The 13,680-nt window shown below is 48.4% G+C and overlaps 1 protein-coding gene across 2 annotated transcripts in view; it reads left to right on the top strand.

Moving 5' to 3' along the window:
• The window catches only part of TUT4 (terminal uridylyl transferase 4), a 145,276-nt gene that overhangs the window by 94,520 nt on the left and 37,076 nt on the right, over positions 1-13,680 (top strand). For both annotated transcript variants that reach the window (XR_012227454.1, XM_073563741.1), the window contains exons 19-23: positions 3,455-3,544; positions 6,341-6,454; positions 6,797-6,874; positions 11,898-12,075; positions 12,182-12,229. Coding sequence is in view for 1 of the 2 variants with exons in the window: in XM_073563741.1 (XP_073419842.1) it covers positions 3,455-3,544; positions 6,341-6,454; positions 6,797-6,874; positions 11,898-12,075; positions 12,182-12,229 (508 nt within the window). In the remaining variant the exon portion in view is untranslated. The remainder of the gene's footprint in view (positions 1-3,454; positions 3,545-6,340; positions 6,455-6,796; positions 6,875-11,897; positions 12,076-12,181; positions 12,230-13,680) is intronic.

Below are 13,680 nucleotides of genomic sequence, written 5' to 3'. Positions count from 1 at the left end.
CCCATCATTGCCTTCACCCCATCACTGCCTTCACCCCATCACTCCTCTCCCCATCATTGCCTTCACCCCATCACTCCCTTCTCCCCATCATTGCCTTCACCCCATCACCCCATCACTCCCTTCTCCCCATCATTGCCTTCACCCCATCACTCCCTTCTCCCCATCATTGCCTTCACCCCATCACTCCCTTCTCCCCATCATTGCCTTCACCCCATCACTCCTCTCCCCATCATTGCCTTCACCCCATCACTCCCTTCTCCCCATCATTGCCTTCACCCCATCACTCCCTTCTCCCCATCATTGCCTTCATCCCATCACTCCTCTCCCCATCATTGCCTTCACCCCATCACTCCCTTCTCCCCATCATTGCCTTCACCCCATCACCCCATCACTCCCTTCTCCCCATCATTGCCTTCACCCCCATCATTGCCTTCACCCCATCACTCCCTTCTCCCCATCATTGCCTTCACCCCATCACTCCTCTCCCCATCATTGCCTTCACCCCATCACTCCCTTCTCCCCATCATTGCCTTCACCCCATCACTCCCTTCTCCCCATCATTGCCTTCATCCCATCACTCCTCTCCCCATCATTGCCTTCACCCCATCACTCCCTTCTCCCCATCATTGCCTTCACCCCATCACCCCATCACTCCCTTCTCCCCATCATTGCCTTCACCCCATCACTCCCTTCTCCCCATCATTGCCTTCACCCCATCACTCCCTTCTCCCCATCATTGCCTTCACCCCATCACTCCTCTCCCCATCATTGCCTTCACCCCATCACTCCCTTCTCCCCATCATTGCCTTCACCCCATCACTCCCTTCTCCCCATCATTGCCTTCACCCCATCACTCCCTTCTCCCCATCATTGCCTTCACCCCATCACCCCATCACTCCCTTCTCCCCATCATTGCCTTCACCCCATCACTCCCTTCTCCCCATCATTGCCTTCACCCCATCACTCCCCTCTCCCCATCATTGCCTTCACCCCATCACTGCTGTCTCCCCATCATTGCCTTCACCCCATCACTCCCCTCTCCCCATCACTCCCTTCTCTCCATCACTGCCTTCACCCCATCACTCCCCTCTCCCCATCACTGCCGTCTCTCCATCACTCCCCTCATGGCCTTCTCCTCATGTCCCCATCTCCTCCAGGGCCAGGCTACACAAACACAGACCAACACACAAAAACACACACACACACACACACACAGACACACACACACACACACACATTATACATACACACACACACACCACCTCTCTCCTCTCACCTGCCCGCCGCCCGCGCTTCCTCGCTCTGGCACAGCAGCGGCCGCGCTCCTCTCTGTGTCAGTCAGAGACAGGAAGCGCGGGCGGCGGGCAGGAAGCTGGACGCAGTGGACGGGTCCTTGCAGCTCCGCTCCTGCTATTCCCTCTTGCAGGCAGCGGAGCTGCTTGGATCGCTCCCTGGCCGCCGCTAGAACTGCTGCACGCCGCCCCAGCCCCCACTACGCCACTGACCGCCCCTGGCTCCCCTTGTGTCCGCGGACCGGCAAGGGCACTGCAGCGGCCCGGTGCTGGGCCGCGGACCGGCGGTTGGGGACCCCTGGTTTACATGACACATGCAATGATTGGTGCACTAGGTACTAGGCCTGACACCGACCACACACCTGAATTTCTAAACTCCAAGCTAGAAGATGAGTATCAGAGACAAAATAAACTTCACGAAAGGTGTCGGGGGGGATCACTCTAAGGCTATGTGCCCACACTAGCGTTTTTAAACGCTCAAGAAAAGGATCCCCTTCCCAGAAATCGCGCGTCTTTTTCCGCGCGTTTTTTGTGCGATTTTGACGCGTTTTTGACGCATTTTTTGACACGCGATTTCTGGGATCACTGGGGATGGCTAAAAACGCTGAGCAATGCGGGAATTAATGAGCATGCTGCGTTTTTAGCCGCTAAGCGATTCCTGAGCGGTTAAAAACGCATGCATTGGCACAAAAAGCCAAAAACGCATGCTAATTAATTTGATGCATCTTTTAAGCGTTTCTGCAGCGTCTGAGCCGGCTCAAACGCTGCAGAAACGCTTAACAAAACGCATCGTGGGCACACAGCTTTATAGTCACAGATATAAGTTCACTCAAGAAGGAAACTAGAGCATGTTTCAGATTCCACAAACAGACACTTAAAAACTCTACAAGATGGAAAGCAGAACAACAGAAATAATTTCCAAAAGGAACTAAACAAAAGATGAAAGCTACAATCTCTGATCCATGTTCCAATAATCAGACATTACAAGGTTGGTCCATCGACTACAGAGCAACAAGTCACATGCCAAGCGATAGAAGCTTTCTCACAAAACTTGACTTAAATAACAAGGAAGTAAATTATTTTGTTGATGGAAAGAGAATAGATGCAAAAGTTAGAGATGTGCCCCTGTAAAATGGACCTAATTTAACCATACCTGTCAAAGACGTGTTGTATGTTCCCAGTTTGGAAGGAGGACTGTTTTTGTGCAGCGTATGACCGCTAAAGGACTCACTGTAAAATAAAAGGTGACAGGTGTACTCGAATGGATGGAAATCTGGTGACTGCCAAAGCAAATAAGCATTTATGTTATCTCGATACAGTGAAGGAACAGGTGAGGCTCTACACACATGGACACAATGACTATATCTACACATGCTATAGACATCTAGGTCATAGATATTAGAAAAAAAAAAGCATTAAGGAACTGTAGGAAAACATAACCTGACTAAAGAATCTTATAGTGACCACTAGTCCAAATACTGTAAGATGTGAGTGTTGCATTAAATACAAGGCAACAAGGCCACCTTACATTACAGAGGAAATTTACAGTGTTCAGACTACTTCTTAACAAATGACTGAAGTCAGTGCAGCCCAAACACTCCAAGTGAGCAGATACAGAATCAAGGCATTCAAACATGAAAAAACAAAGGTAAACCACCTGCACATCTCTCCTACAAAGCAAGTACCATCCGTGTACATGAACCTACACCTTGGGAAGACTTCTTATCTCCCAGTAGTGGAAGCCTATAAATGGATAAAGGTCGATGAGGAAGGAAAGATTAACATGAAAGATCTGTCAGAAAAATGAGGACAAATCAGAATGCATGGAAAGACAGACGAAACTTCTGAGGGAATAGATAAAACAGCTGAGATACGGGCTGGTAGATAAAGAACAAGATGCAAGAAGAGAGAAATGTTTTCAGGCCAAAAGTTTTGGGAATTGATAAGGGTACAGAAGGAAAACGTTCTTGTGTAACCTCTGTGGTGAATATTAGTTCTCTAGCTGCAGCCGTCCTTGTGACGTTGCAGATAATGGTTGTTCTGCGGACGAGAATGCCTGTCTATATGGAAACTATAACTGGAAAATAGACACAGTCGTGTGCCCACAATAATTAGCTGATAATAGCAAATTAAACCTTTCTCTATCGTTGTGTTCTTTCCAGGCTCAGCATAACACCCGAATGCTAGCTACATATGCTGCCATTGACCCAAGAGTAAAATTATTAGGATACACAGTTAAGTTCTTCGCTAAAGTAAGTGATACTGTTTGCAACCTACTTACCTCTCCATTACCGGTGATTACACGTCAGGACACCTGCATGTGTCCTGATGCTGAACCATGATGTGATTAGCGCCTCTCACCTACCATTGCTGCATGCTGTTCTGTTATTGTCTTGTGTATGCAGAGAGCTCCCTCTGGTGGTGGCTACAGGCAGACAGAATCTTATACTATTGTCTATGCAGGGGATTTGTGGCTGTGTGTTGTAGAAAAATGGAGCAAGAATGATATATTGGTCACCCAAGTGTCCTCTCCTTTATGGTATCTCCCAGCCACAGAGAGGGGGGATTCATATGTTTAGAGCTGTCTTGTGCATCTCTCAAGTCAAAATAAAAAAAAGTAAAAATTACATATATATATATATATATATATATGTGTGTATATATACTTACTAGATGGAGGCCGGATACTATTGCATCAGGAGGGTGGTAATGTCACGATGGGGGCAGGCTTTGCAGCATTGAGAATCTCTCCCCCCCCCGTGTGCTCACCCACCTATCCACTCTCTCTTTCCCCATGTGCTGACTTCTCCCGTCTGTGCTCTCTTCTTTGACCTGTCTACCCCATGTGCTATCCCCCTTGTCTGCTGCCTCTCTCCTTCCTGTGCTGTGTTCTCCCCTCATGTGCTGTCCCGTTTGAGCTGTCTCCCCCCTGTGCTCTGTCTCTCTCACCCCTGTGTCTGACCGTATACAGAACATACCACAGCTCCTGCGCAGGGGAAGAAAGCAAAAAGACAATACTGACATTACAGCAGGAGATCGCAGAGGATACATTTTGTGAGGTAAAATATTGTTTAAAAACAGTGAAATATTTTACCTCACAAAATGTATCCTCTGTGCTCCCATGCTGTAATGTCAGTATTGTCTTTTGCTTCCTTCCCTGCCCAGGAGATGTGGTATGCTCCGTACACGGTCAGACACAGAATTTTTAAAATTAACTTTAATTCGTGGGAAAACCCCTTTAATGTGACCGGCTACCTCTGCCTGTAGACACGTTGCGCATCTGCCGCCGGGATCAGCCGAATGATTCACTGCGTATGCGCCGAATTGGCGCAGTGCGACGGTGTTCTGCTGGTGGTACCGCGCAAGAGGCTGCGTGTGTGTGTTGTGTGTGAGGGTGACAGTGTGAATGTGTGAGTCTGAGTGTGTGAGGTGCGTACGGCATATAGTTGTGTGTATGTGTGTGTGGTGAGATGGTGTTCCGCTGGTGGTACCGCGCAATAGGTTGGTACCAGCAGCAGTTTCCATATTGAGACACCCATCACTTGGGTGTCCCAATATGGCGGTCGGTGAACTTCCTCTGCTTGGAATTCTGGGATACGGTGACATCTGGACAGAACAGGAAATGAAAACATTACAAGGCAATAATATACACTCACTGGCCACTTTATTAGGTACACCATGCTAGTAACGGGTTGGACCCCCTTTTGCCTTCAGAACTGCCTCAATTCTTCGTGGCAGAGATTCAACAAGGTGCTGGAAGCATTCCTCAGAGATTTTGGACCATATTGACATGATGGCATCACACAGTTGGCGCAGATTTGTCGGCTGCACATCCCTGATGCGAATCTCCCGTTCCACCACATCCCAAAGATGCTCTATTGGATTGAGATCTGGTGACTGAGGAGGCCATTTGAGTACAGTGAACTCATTGTCATGTTCAAGAAACCAATCTGAGATGATTCGAGCTTTATGACATGGCGCATTATCCTGCTGAAAGTAGCCATCAGATGCCTGTTCTTAGCTGAGAGGAGTGGTACCCAGTGTGGTCTTCTGCTGCTGTAGCCCATCTGCCTCAAAGTTCGACGCACTGTGCGTTCAGAGATGCTCTTCTGCCTACCTTGGTTGTAACGGGTGGCAATTTGAGTCACTGTTGCCTTTCTATCAGCTCGAACCAGTCTGCCCATTCTCCTCTGACCTCTGGCATCAACAAGGCATTTCCGGCCACAGAACTGCCGCTCACTGGATTTTTTTTCTTTTTCGGACCATTCTCTGTAAACCCTAGAGATGGTTGTGCGTGAAAATCCCAGTAGATCAGCAGTTTCTGAAATACTCAGACCAGCCCTTCTGGCACCAACAATCATGCCACGTTCAAAGGCACTCAAATCACCTTTCTTCCCCATACTGATGCTCGGTTTGAACTGCAGGAGATTGTCTTGACCATGTCTACATGCCTAAATGCACTGAGTTGCCGCCATGTGATTGGCTGATTAGAAATTAAGTCTTAACACACAGTTGGACAGGTGTACCTAATAAAGTGGCCAATGAGTGTGTATATATATATAGATATATATATAGATAGATAGATATAGATATATATATAGATTTATATATAGATTTTTTTCATCATATGTGTGTATATATTTATAGTATGTGTAATATATATACACATATTATAAATATATACACACACATATGATGAAAAAAAAAATATATTTATTATTATTATTACACATTTTTCTAGCTCCATTTATTCCATGGCGCTTTACATGTGAAAGGGACAAATATAGACAAGTACAACAAACATGAGCAATACAAGGGACACACAAGTATAGAAGGAGAGAGGACCCTACCCGTGAGGGCTCACAGTCTACAGGGGTGGGCGAAGATACACTAGGAGAGGGCAGAGTTGGTTGTGCGGCGGTTCAGCAGACTGAGGATCACTGCAGGTTGATTTAGATTTAGAGTTCTTTCTTTAAACTGATTTTATTTTGCTTGTATTGTGGAATAACTCTAATTCTTGCATTTTTTTTTTTTTTACATTTCTGCAGCGCTGTGATATAGGTGACGCATCGAGGGGAAGTTTGTCTTCCTATGCTTACATCCTTATGGTCCTGTATTTCCTCCAGCAGAGAAATCCACCCGTCATACCGGTGCTACAAGAGGTAAGAATTGGCTGGGTTCTAGGTAAACACAAGTTTAAGATGGGGGATATGAAGATTAATTTATGACCATTCTATCCCTGCACTGATCACTAGGCGCAACTACAATCACAACGCATAGTGCGACAAGTGCTCAATTTCCCTGCAGCGCCCCCAATGGGTAAATAGAGAAGTGCACTATTTTCTATCAGATTTGAACCATGCAAGTGAAACACCTGAACTCTTCAGCCAATCTAAATGTGGGGCACCTTCATCTATAAATCTGAATTATCTACCAAAATATTAAATAGAGTTTTCTGGTTTAGAAAATCTATTTTAAATGGGGCTTTTTTCTGTATTTCTCAGATATATGACGGGCATATTATTCCACGGAGGATGGTGGACGGCTGGAACGCCTTTTTCTTTGAAAACACAGAAGAGTTGGTGAGTGCTCCAATCCATAGATGTCTAGGTCATACTGTTTGGCTGTGTTCACACTATTGCTGGAGCCTTTGTTGCAGATTTCATCACACTTGGCATGACTATGGCCAGATTATCAATATATTGTAAGGCTATGTTGTTTTGGAAGCACGTCTTTCTTGGCATAAGTAATGCTGAATTTATGACCGTGCCATACATTGTTTACTCTGTCACCTCATTGGGGGACACAGAACCATGGGTGTTATGCTGCTGTCCACTAGGAGGTGACGCTATGCATAATCTGAAAAAGATTAACTATGGCTCCTCCTCTGCAGTATACACCCCTGGACGGCGTTAGCCTTCTCCAGTTTTTGCTTAGTGTTGCATAGGAGGCACACCTAAGGATTACAGATGAAGAAAAGTGGGTCTCCTGCGAGGCTCCCGACATGGCTCCTTCCTCGGCCCTTTTTATAGGGTGCCCGGTTGAAGTCGAGAAGGTTATTCCCCATGTCGCTCCTTCCCCAGTCCCTCGGGTGCTGGTTTGAAGTCGAGACTCCCTTCCTTTCCCAATTCTCTTTGGTTTCTGGGTTGAGGTCAAGGCGAGGATAAAGCCCCCTGAAGGTGACAGCAGCAACCTCCCTAGTCCCCATCTGGGGGTATTATGTTGAGAAGCCTCAGGTAGGGCGTGCACAGGCAGCACTCTGCAGCTCCCAGCGGTATGGGCCAGCACACTGCACTTGCATCCAGGGACCCAAAGCCCAGCTGTGGGCTCCTGTCGGGACTGGGGGGAGTGCAGGCAGGCATGGCACATCTGAGACACAGGGCTCCCTGCCCCCTGTTTCTCTGGCGGGGGGGATCCTTCAGCCCACCCCCCCGCCACCTATAGCCCCACCGCTATCCTGCCTTCAATCCGGGAGGGCCCGGTTCAGATCCGATCCCCTCCCGGACTTCCACGCCTACCTGGAGCCCTCTTGGGCATCAGACATCTACTTTAGGCCGCGGCTTCGGCCTAGCCGAGGCCGCCGCCTTGTTTCCGCCCCCCGGATGACTACAGTGTCATAGAGGGGGCGGATTGAGACCGCTTGAGACCGTTTTTTACACAGCCCTGCCGCCTTTTTACTGCTCTCCGCCCCCTTTCTCCTTCCTCCTCTTCCCCACGGCGGCCATTTCTGCTGCAGGACAAGATTAACCCTGCATATCGTCCAGGCCAGCCAGTCTCCGGAGGGGGGCACAGGACTGTGGATCTTCGGCGCTGGACCTAGGGGCACACTGGTGGGGTAAGATCACAGCTGGGGTTCTTACTCGGCTGTGATTCCATGTTCCTATAAGGCCCCCTATAGGTTCCTCTGCATAGACACATCAGAGATTTCTCAGGTTCGCAATCGACCAGGACCACTACCAGTTCGTGGCTCTCCCGTTCGGACTCGCCACGGCTCCCAGAACGTTTACCAAGATCATGGCAGCCACCATGAACGTTCTACACTCCAGAGGCATAGTAGTCGTTCCATACCTGGACGATCTCCTCATCAAGGCTTCCACCTTCAAGGACTGCGAGCTCAGCGTCTCAATCACAATCGACACTCTGAGTCGCCTGGGCTGGTTAGTCAACCTACAAAAGTCATCGACTACCCCGAGTCAGTCTCTGACCTTCCTGGGAATGCTATTCGACACCTCCAGGGGTCTGGTGCTCCTTCCCAAGGACAAGGCACTGGCTCTTCATCTAGGAGTTCACATCCTCCTCCGCAGCCCCTCCCCCCCCCCCGATCTCCGGTTTGCCATGAGAGTCCTCGGCAGGATGGCGGCAGCAATGGAAGCGGTCCCATTTGCCCAGTTTCACCTCAGGCCTCTTCAACTAGCCATTCTCAAGTCCTGGGACAGGAATCCTTTTTCCCTCGACAGGGAGTTCCAGCTAACATCGTCAACCAGGAGGTCCCTGCACTGGTGGCCAAGCCAACCTCGCTTGCAACGGGGGAAATCCTTTCTCACAGGTTAATGGAAGGTCCTGACCATCGACGCGAGCCTGACAGGTTGTGGTGCGGTGCACCTACATCACAGGGCAAGTGGTCACCAGTGGAAGCGAACATGCCCATCAGCATCCTGGAAATTCGGCCATCCTCCTGGCGTTGAGAGCCTTTCGTCACATCAGAGTACAGTCGGACAATGCCATGGCAGTGGCATATGTGAACCACCAAGGCGGGACCCGCAGTACCCAGGCGATGAGAGAGGTGGCACATATCCTCCACTGGGCTGAAGACACGAGGTCGGTACTCTCTGCGGTCCACATTCCGGGTGTGGACAACTGGGAAGCCGACTTCCTCGCAGACAAGGAATGGACTCGGGAGAGTGGTCTCTCCATCCCGAAATTTTTCGCCAGATCTGCCATCGCTGGGGGACCCCGGACATGGACCTAATGTCATCCCATCTCAATGCCAAGGTCTCCAATTTCATGGCCAGAACACACGATCCGCGGTCGCTCGGAGCAGATGCCCTGGTTCAGGACTGGACCCAGTTCCAGCTTCTGTACATTTTTCCACCTCTCCCCCTGATATCCAGAGTGGTGAAGAAGATCAAACAAGAGGGAGTTCCAACCATCCTAATCGCGCCGGACTGGCCCAGACGTACATGGTACGCCGACATCGTACAACTTACAGCAGACGCCCCCTGGCGTCTCCCCGACCGTCCTGATCTTCTGTCACAAGGCCCGTTCTACCACCAGAACTCAGGGGCTCTCAATTTGACGGCGTGGCCCTTGAGACCTGGGTTCTAACCCAAGCAGGGCTCTCACCGGACGTCATTGGAACCATGATCAGGGCACGGAAGCCAGCCTCCACCAAGATTTATTACCGTACCTGGAGAGCCTTCTTTACCTGGTGCGAATCTCACGGCCAGATCCCACTCCCTTATTCCCTCCCCAAAGTACTTGGTTTTCTCCAATCTGGTCTGGACGCCAGGCTGTCCCTGGGCTCGATTAAGAGCCAGGTGTCAGCGCTCTCAGTGCTTTTTCAGAGACGCATTGCTAACAAGCCGCAAGTCAGGACTTTTCTTCAGGGGGGTTTCCCGATTGGTTCCCCCCTACAGACGTCCACTAGAAATGTGGGACCTCAACCTGGTCCTGACAGCATTGCAGGGACCACCTTTCGAACCCCTTAGGCCTGTTTCAGACATCAGTCTTTTCTGTTAGTCTAAATCCGCCAAAATAGCGGAAAACGGATCCGCAGGCGGACTGACAGAAATGGGGGACAGCGGATCGGCGGATGTACGGATCCGCCGATGGTAAAAATTTATTGGAACCGCGGCTGGGAATAAAGAAAAAAAAAAAATCAAATCAAAAATTGATACCGGGCGATGTAGTGGTATCCGCGGGCATCTGCGGTGAGCGATCTCGTGGGATGCGGGTGAGTAGCGATGGCATGAGGGAGGAGATCGCGCAGTAGCGATCACATGATGGAATGAGGGAGGAGATCGCGCAGTAGCGATCGCATGAGGGAGGAGATCGCGCAGTATCGCACGATGGCATGAGGGAGGGCAATATTGCGTGATTGCATGAGGGAGGAGATCGCGCAGTATCGCGCGATTGCATGAGGGAGGAGATCGGGCGACAAATGGAGGAGGGAGGTGGGAGGAGAGAGAGAGATTTTTTTCATCCAGCAGCCAGACAGAATTGCAGGTTAAAACATAGAATAGCGGATCCGGAGGGAGAAAAAAACGTTCGGTCCGTTCGGTCAGGTCAGCGGACGCCAAAATATTGGCGGATCCGCAAAAATGCGGATGCTACGGACGTCCATCAGTCAAAATCCGCCGATAATGAAAGTCAGTGGGGGAAAAAACGGGTCCGCAAAGAAAAATGGCGCATCCGTTTTTTTTCCAAAACGGCGGATTTTGACTGATGGTCACAAACGGATGTGTGAAACAGGCCTTAAGGAACTCCCACCCCACCTTCTATCCCAGAAGGTGGTCTTTCTGGTGGCAATCACCTCGCTACGCAGTGTGTCTGAACTGTCAGCACTCTCCTGCAGACGGCCCTTCCTGGCTTTTCACCAGGACAAGGTAGTTCTCCGTACGGTCCCATCCTTCCTTCCAAAGGTTGTGTCCAACTTCCACCTCAATGAGGAAATTTCACTGCCATCCCTTTGCCCGGCTCTGGTTTATAGAGTGGAGAAGGCTCTGCATACGCTTGACCTCGTCAGGGCATTGCGTATATACGTGTCTAGGACTGCGCCCTTCCAGAAGTCTGATTCCCTTTTCCTTCTTCCGGAAGGCGTCCGCCAGGGTCTGCCGGCTTCCAAAGCTACCCTTGCCAGGTGGATCAAATCCACCATACAAGAGGCTTACCGCCTTAAAAATTCTCCTCTTCCGGACGGTATTACGGCACACTCGGGCGGTAGGGGCCTCCTGGGCCGTTCGGCACCAGGCTTCGGCACAACAAGTGTGTAAGGCGGCCACTTGGACTAGCCTACACACGTTTACTAAACACTACAGAGTTCATACCCAGTCCTCAGCGGACGCAAGCCTGGGTAGACAGGTTCTGCAGGCGGCGGTGCCCCAAGTTTAGGGACCTGTCTGCACAATATTCGTCCATTGCTTCCCACCAAGGGACTGCTTTGGGACGTCCCATGGTTCTGTGTCCCCCAATGAGGCGACAGAGTAAAGGCGATTTTTGTGTACTCACTGTAAAATCTTTCTCTTAGCCTCTAATTGGGGGACACAGCTCCCACCCTGTTGCCCTTACGGGCCGTTGTTACGGTTGAGTTCTCATATTGTTCTTTGAGCTCGTACATAGTGGCCTTCTTACAGGCATGGTTATGTTATTTCTGTTATGTTCCTCCTAATGCTTTTGCACAAAACTGGAGAAGGCTAACGCCGTCCAGGGGTGTATACTGCAGAGGAGGAGCCATAGTTAATCTTTTTCAGATTATGCATAGTGTCACCTCCTAGTGGACAGCAGCATAACACCCATGGTTCTGTGTCCCCCAATTAGAGGCTAAGAGAGATTTTACGGTGAGTACACAAAAATCTCCTTTTTGTGGTTTTTTTGTTTTTTTTGCAGAGAAGCCGGTTTCCATCTCTGGGACAGAATACTGAATCTGTAGGGGAGCTGTGGCTCGGCTTCCTTAGATTTTACACAGAAGAATTTGACTTTAAGGAGTATGTCATCAGCATCAGGCAGAAAAAATTACTTACGACATTTGAGAAGCAGTGGACGTCCAAGTGCATCGCCATCGAAGGTTTGTATTACACAGCATGTCAAAAATAGGTAATAAATTATTATTTCTTTTGTTCTCATGTAACAAGATAACTGGATGCTTCTCACTCCCCGTTTGCTTTCTTTAGATCCATTTGATCTCAATCATAATCTTGGAGCTGGAGTCTCACGAAAAAGTGAGTATAATATTTTGGGAAACTGATCCTTTAATTTATTCCTGCATTTTCTTTTCTTTTCTATTTTATTGTGTTTTACAAAAGTTCTTAAAATGATGCCCATGAGACTTCTGCAAACAGAGACCTAAAATGTAGCGTTAAATGTCTTAGACTTTTGGCACATCTGCTAGATGTGGGTCTCTGGTGACTTTGCTGTCATGTAACTGTCATAGCAGTCTGGATACAACAGATGGCTGTCGGCATAGGGGACCACGGTTATTCAGATAGATCTGTGCCCCACATCTATTATGGTATTCAATAATGGGATATTCTGTGTATCTGTATGGCATATCCTGTCTTTGTTGACACTTTCCCTTTCATATTAGGTTCCCATAAAATCTGCAGTGTTGAGACTGTGATGGCCACAAGAACATTGGTGATGGTCACAGGAGTCCAAATAAAAATTATACCTTTGCAGCAGCAGAGATGTGTGAGCTGGATATTACTTGTGCCCGGGTTCACACATTCCAAGGACAGATTTCGATGACCGACCTGGCTTCAGGTCAGGAGATCCATCTGCTGATCCTGGCATCGTGGTCTGTACTTGGACTGCAACACACAAATCTGTGAATTTGGCCTTAGTGGTTAATCCACCCGAAGTCCTAATTTGCTGTCCATTATTTTTTAATGGAATTATCTCAAGTTCATAAATGGGTGAAATTGCAAAGTGTTTGTAAAAATAAGCAACTTTGTAATTAACCTTTTTAGTAAAAATATTCTTCATTCATGCTGCATAGGTAAAGCTGTGTGTGCTAGGAGCCTGGGGAAGCATTTAGTGCACGATCCTCCTAAGGGCTCTGGATACCTCCTGGTCCAGGACAATGCCCAACCTCATGTGGATGACAAAGTCATTGATGCCACTGACTACTCCTCACGTTTTCCAGACCTTCTGGACATTATGCATCCAGGAGCTCACTGGTATTCTGCACCAGATCTGGGAGGGGATCCCTAAGATGCCATCTGTCATCTCATCAGTTGCATGCTCAGATGTATTTGGCAGTATATACATGCACGTGGGGACCATGTACAATACTTACGGTAGTCACGTTTTGATTTGCTATGATAGTTTGCTCTAATTAGACCCAACTGTGATTTACAGTAATTTTTTCTATTGATGCATTTTGGTCACACTAATTTGCACAATTTATATAAATAAATATCAACTTTAATCTTTCATTCATCGATATCCGAAGTGTGATTTTCTTTTTCCTTACATTTTTGAAATCAGTATACATTCCATACACTTCAGTAATATTTCTGGAAATGGCCACAACTGTTCTGCAACCCATTAATCTCATTTCTACATTGTTTTTGTCTCCCATCTGATCAGTTGTGGCCTATGGATACAACTCCTGTAATTCAGGGGCTAGGAGCTTTCCTGGTGAATGCGTTCACATCTGTTTTGAAACTTG

This window comes from Dendrobates tinctorius, unplaced genomic scaffold, assembly GCF_039654945.1.
Source record: "Dendrobates tinctorius isolate UK_male_01 unplaced genomic scaffold, ASM3965494v1 ptg000396l, whole genome shotgun sequence".
Taxonomy (NCBI): domain Eukaryota; kingdom Metazoa; phylum Chordata; class Amphibia; order Anura; family Dendrobatidae; genus Dendrobates; species Dendrobates tinctorius.
Note: the sequence above shows the minus strand (reverse complement) of the source record. Positions and strands in the feature narration are given on the sequence as shown.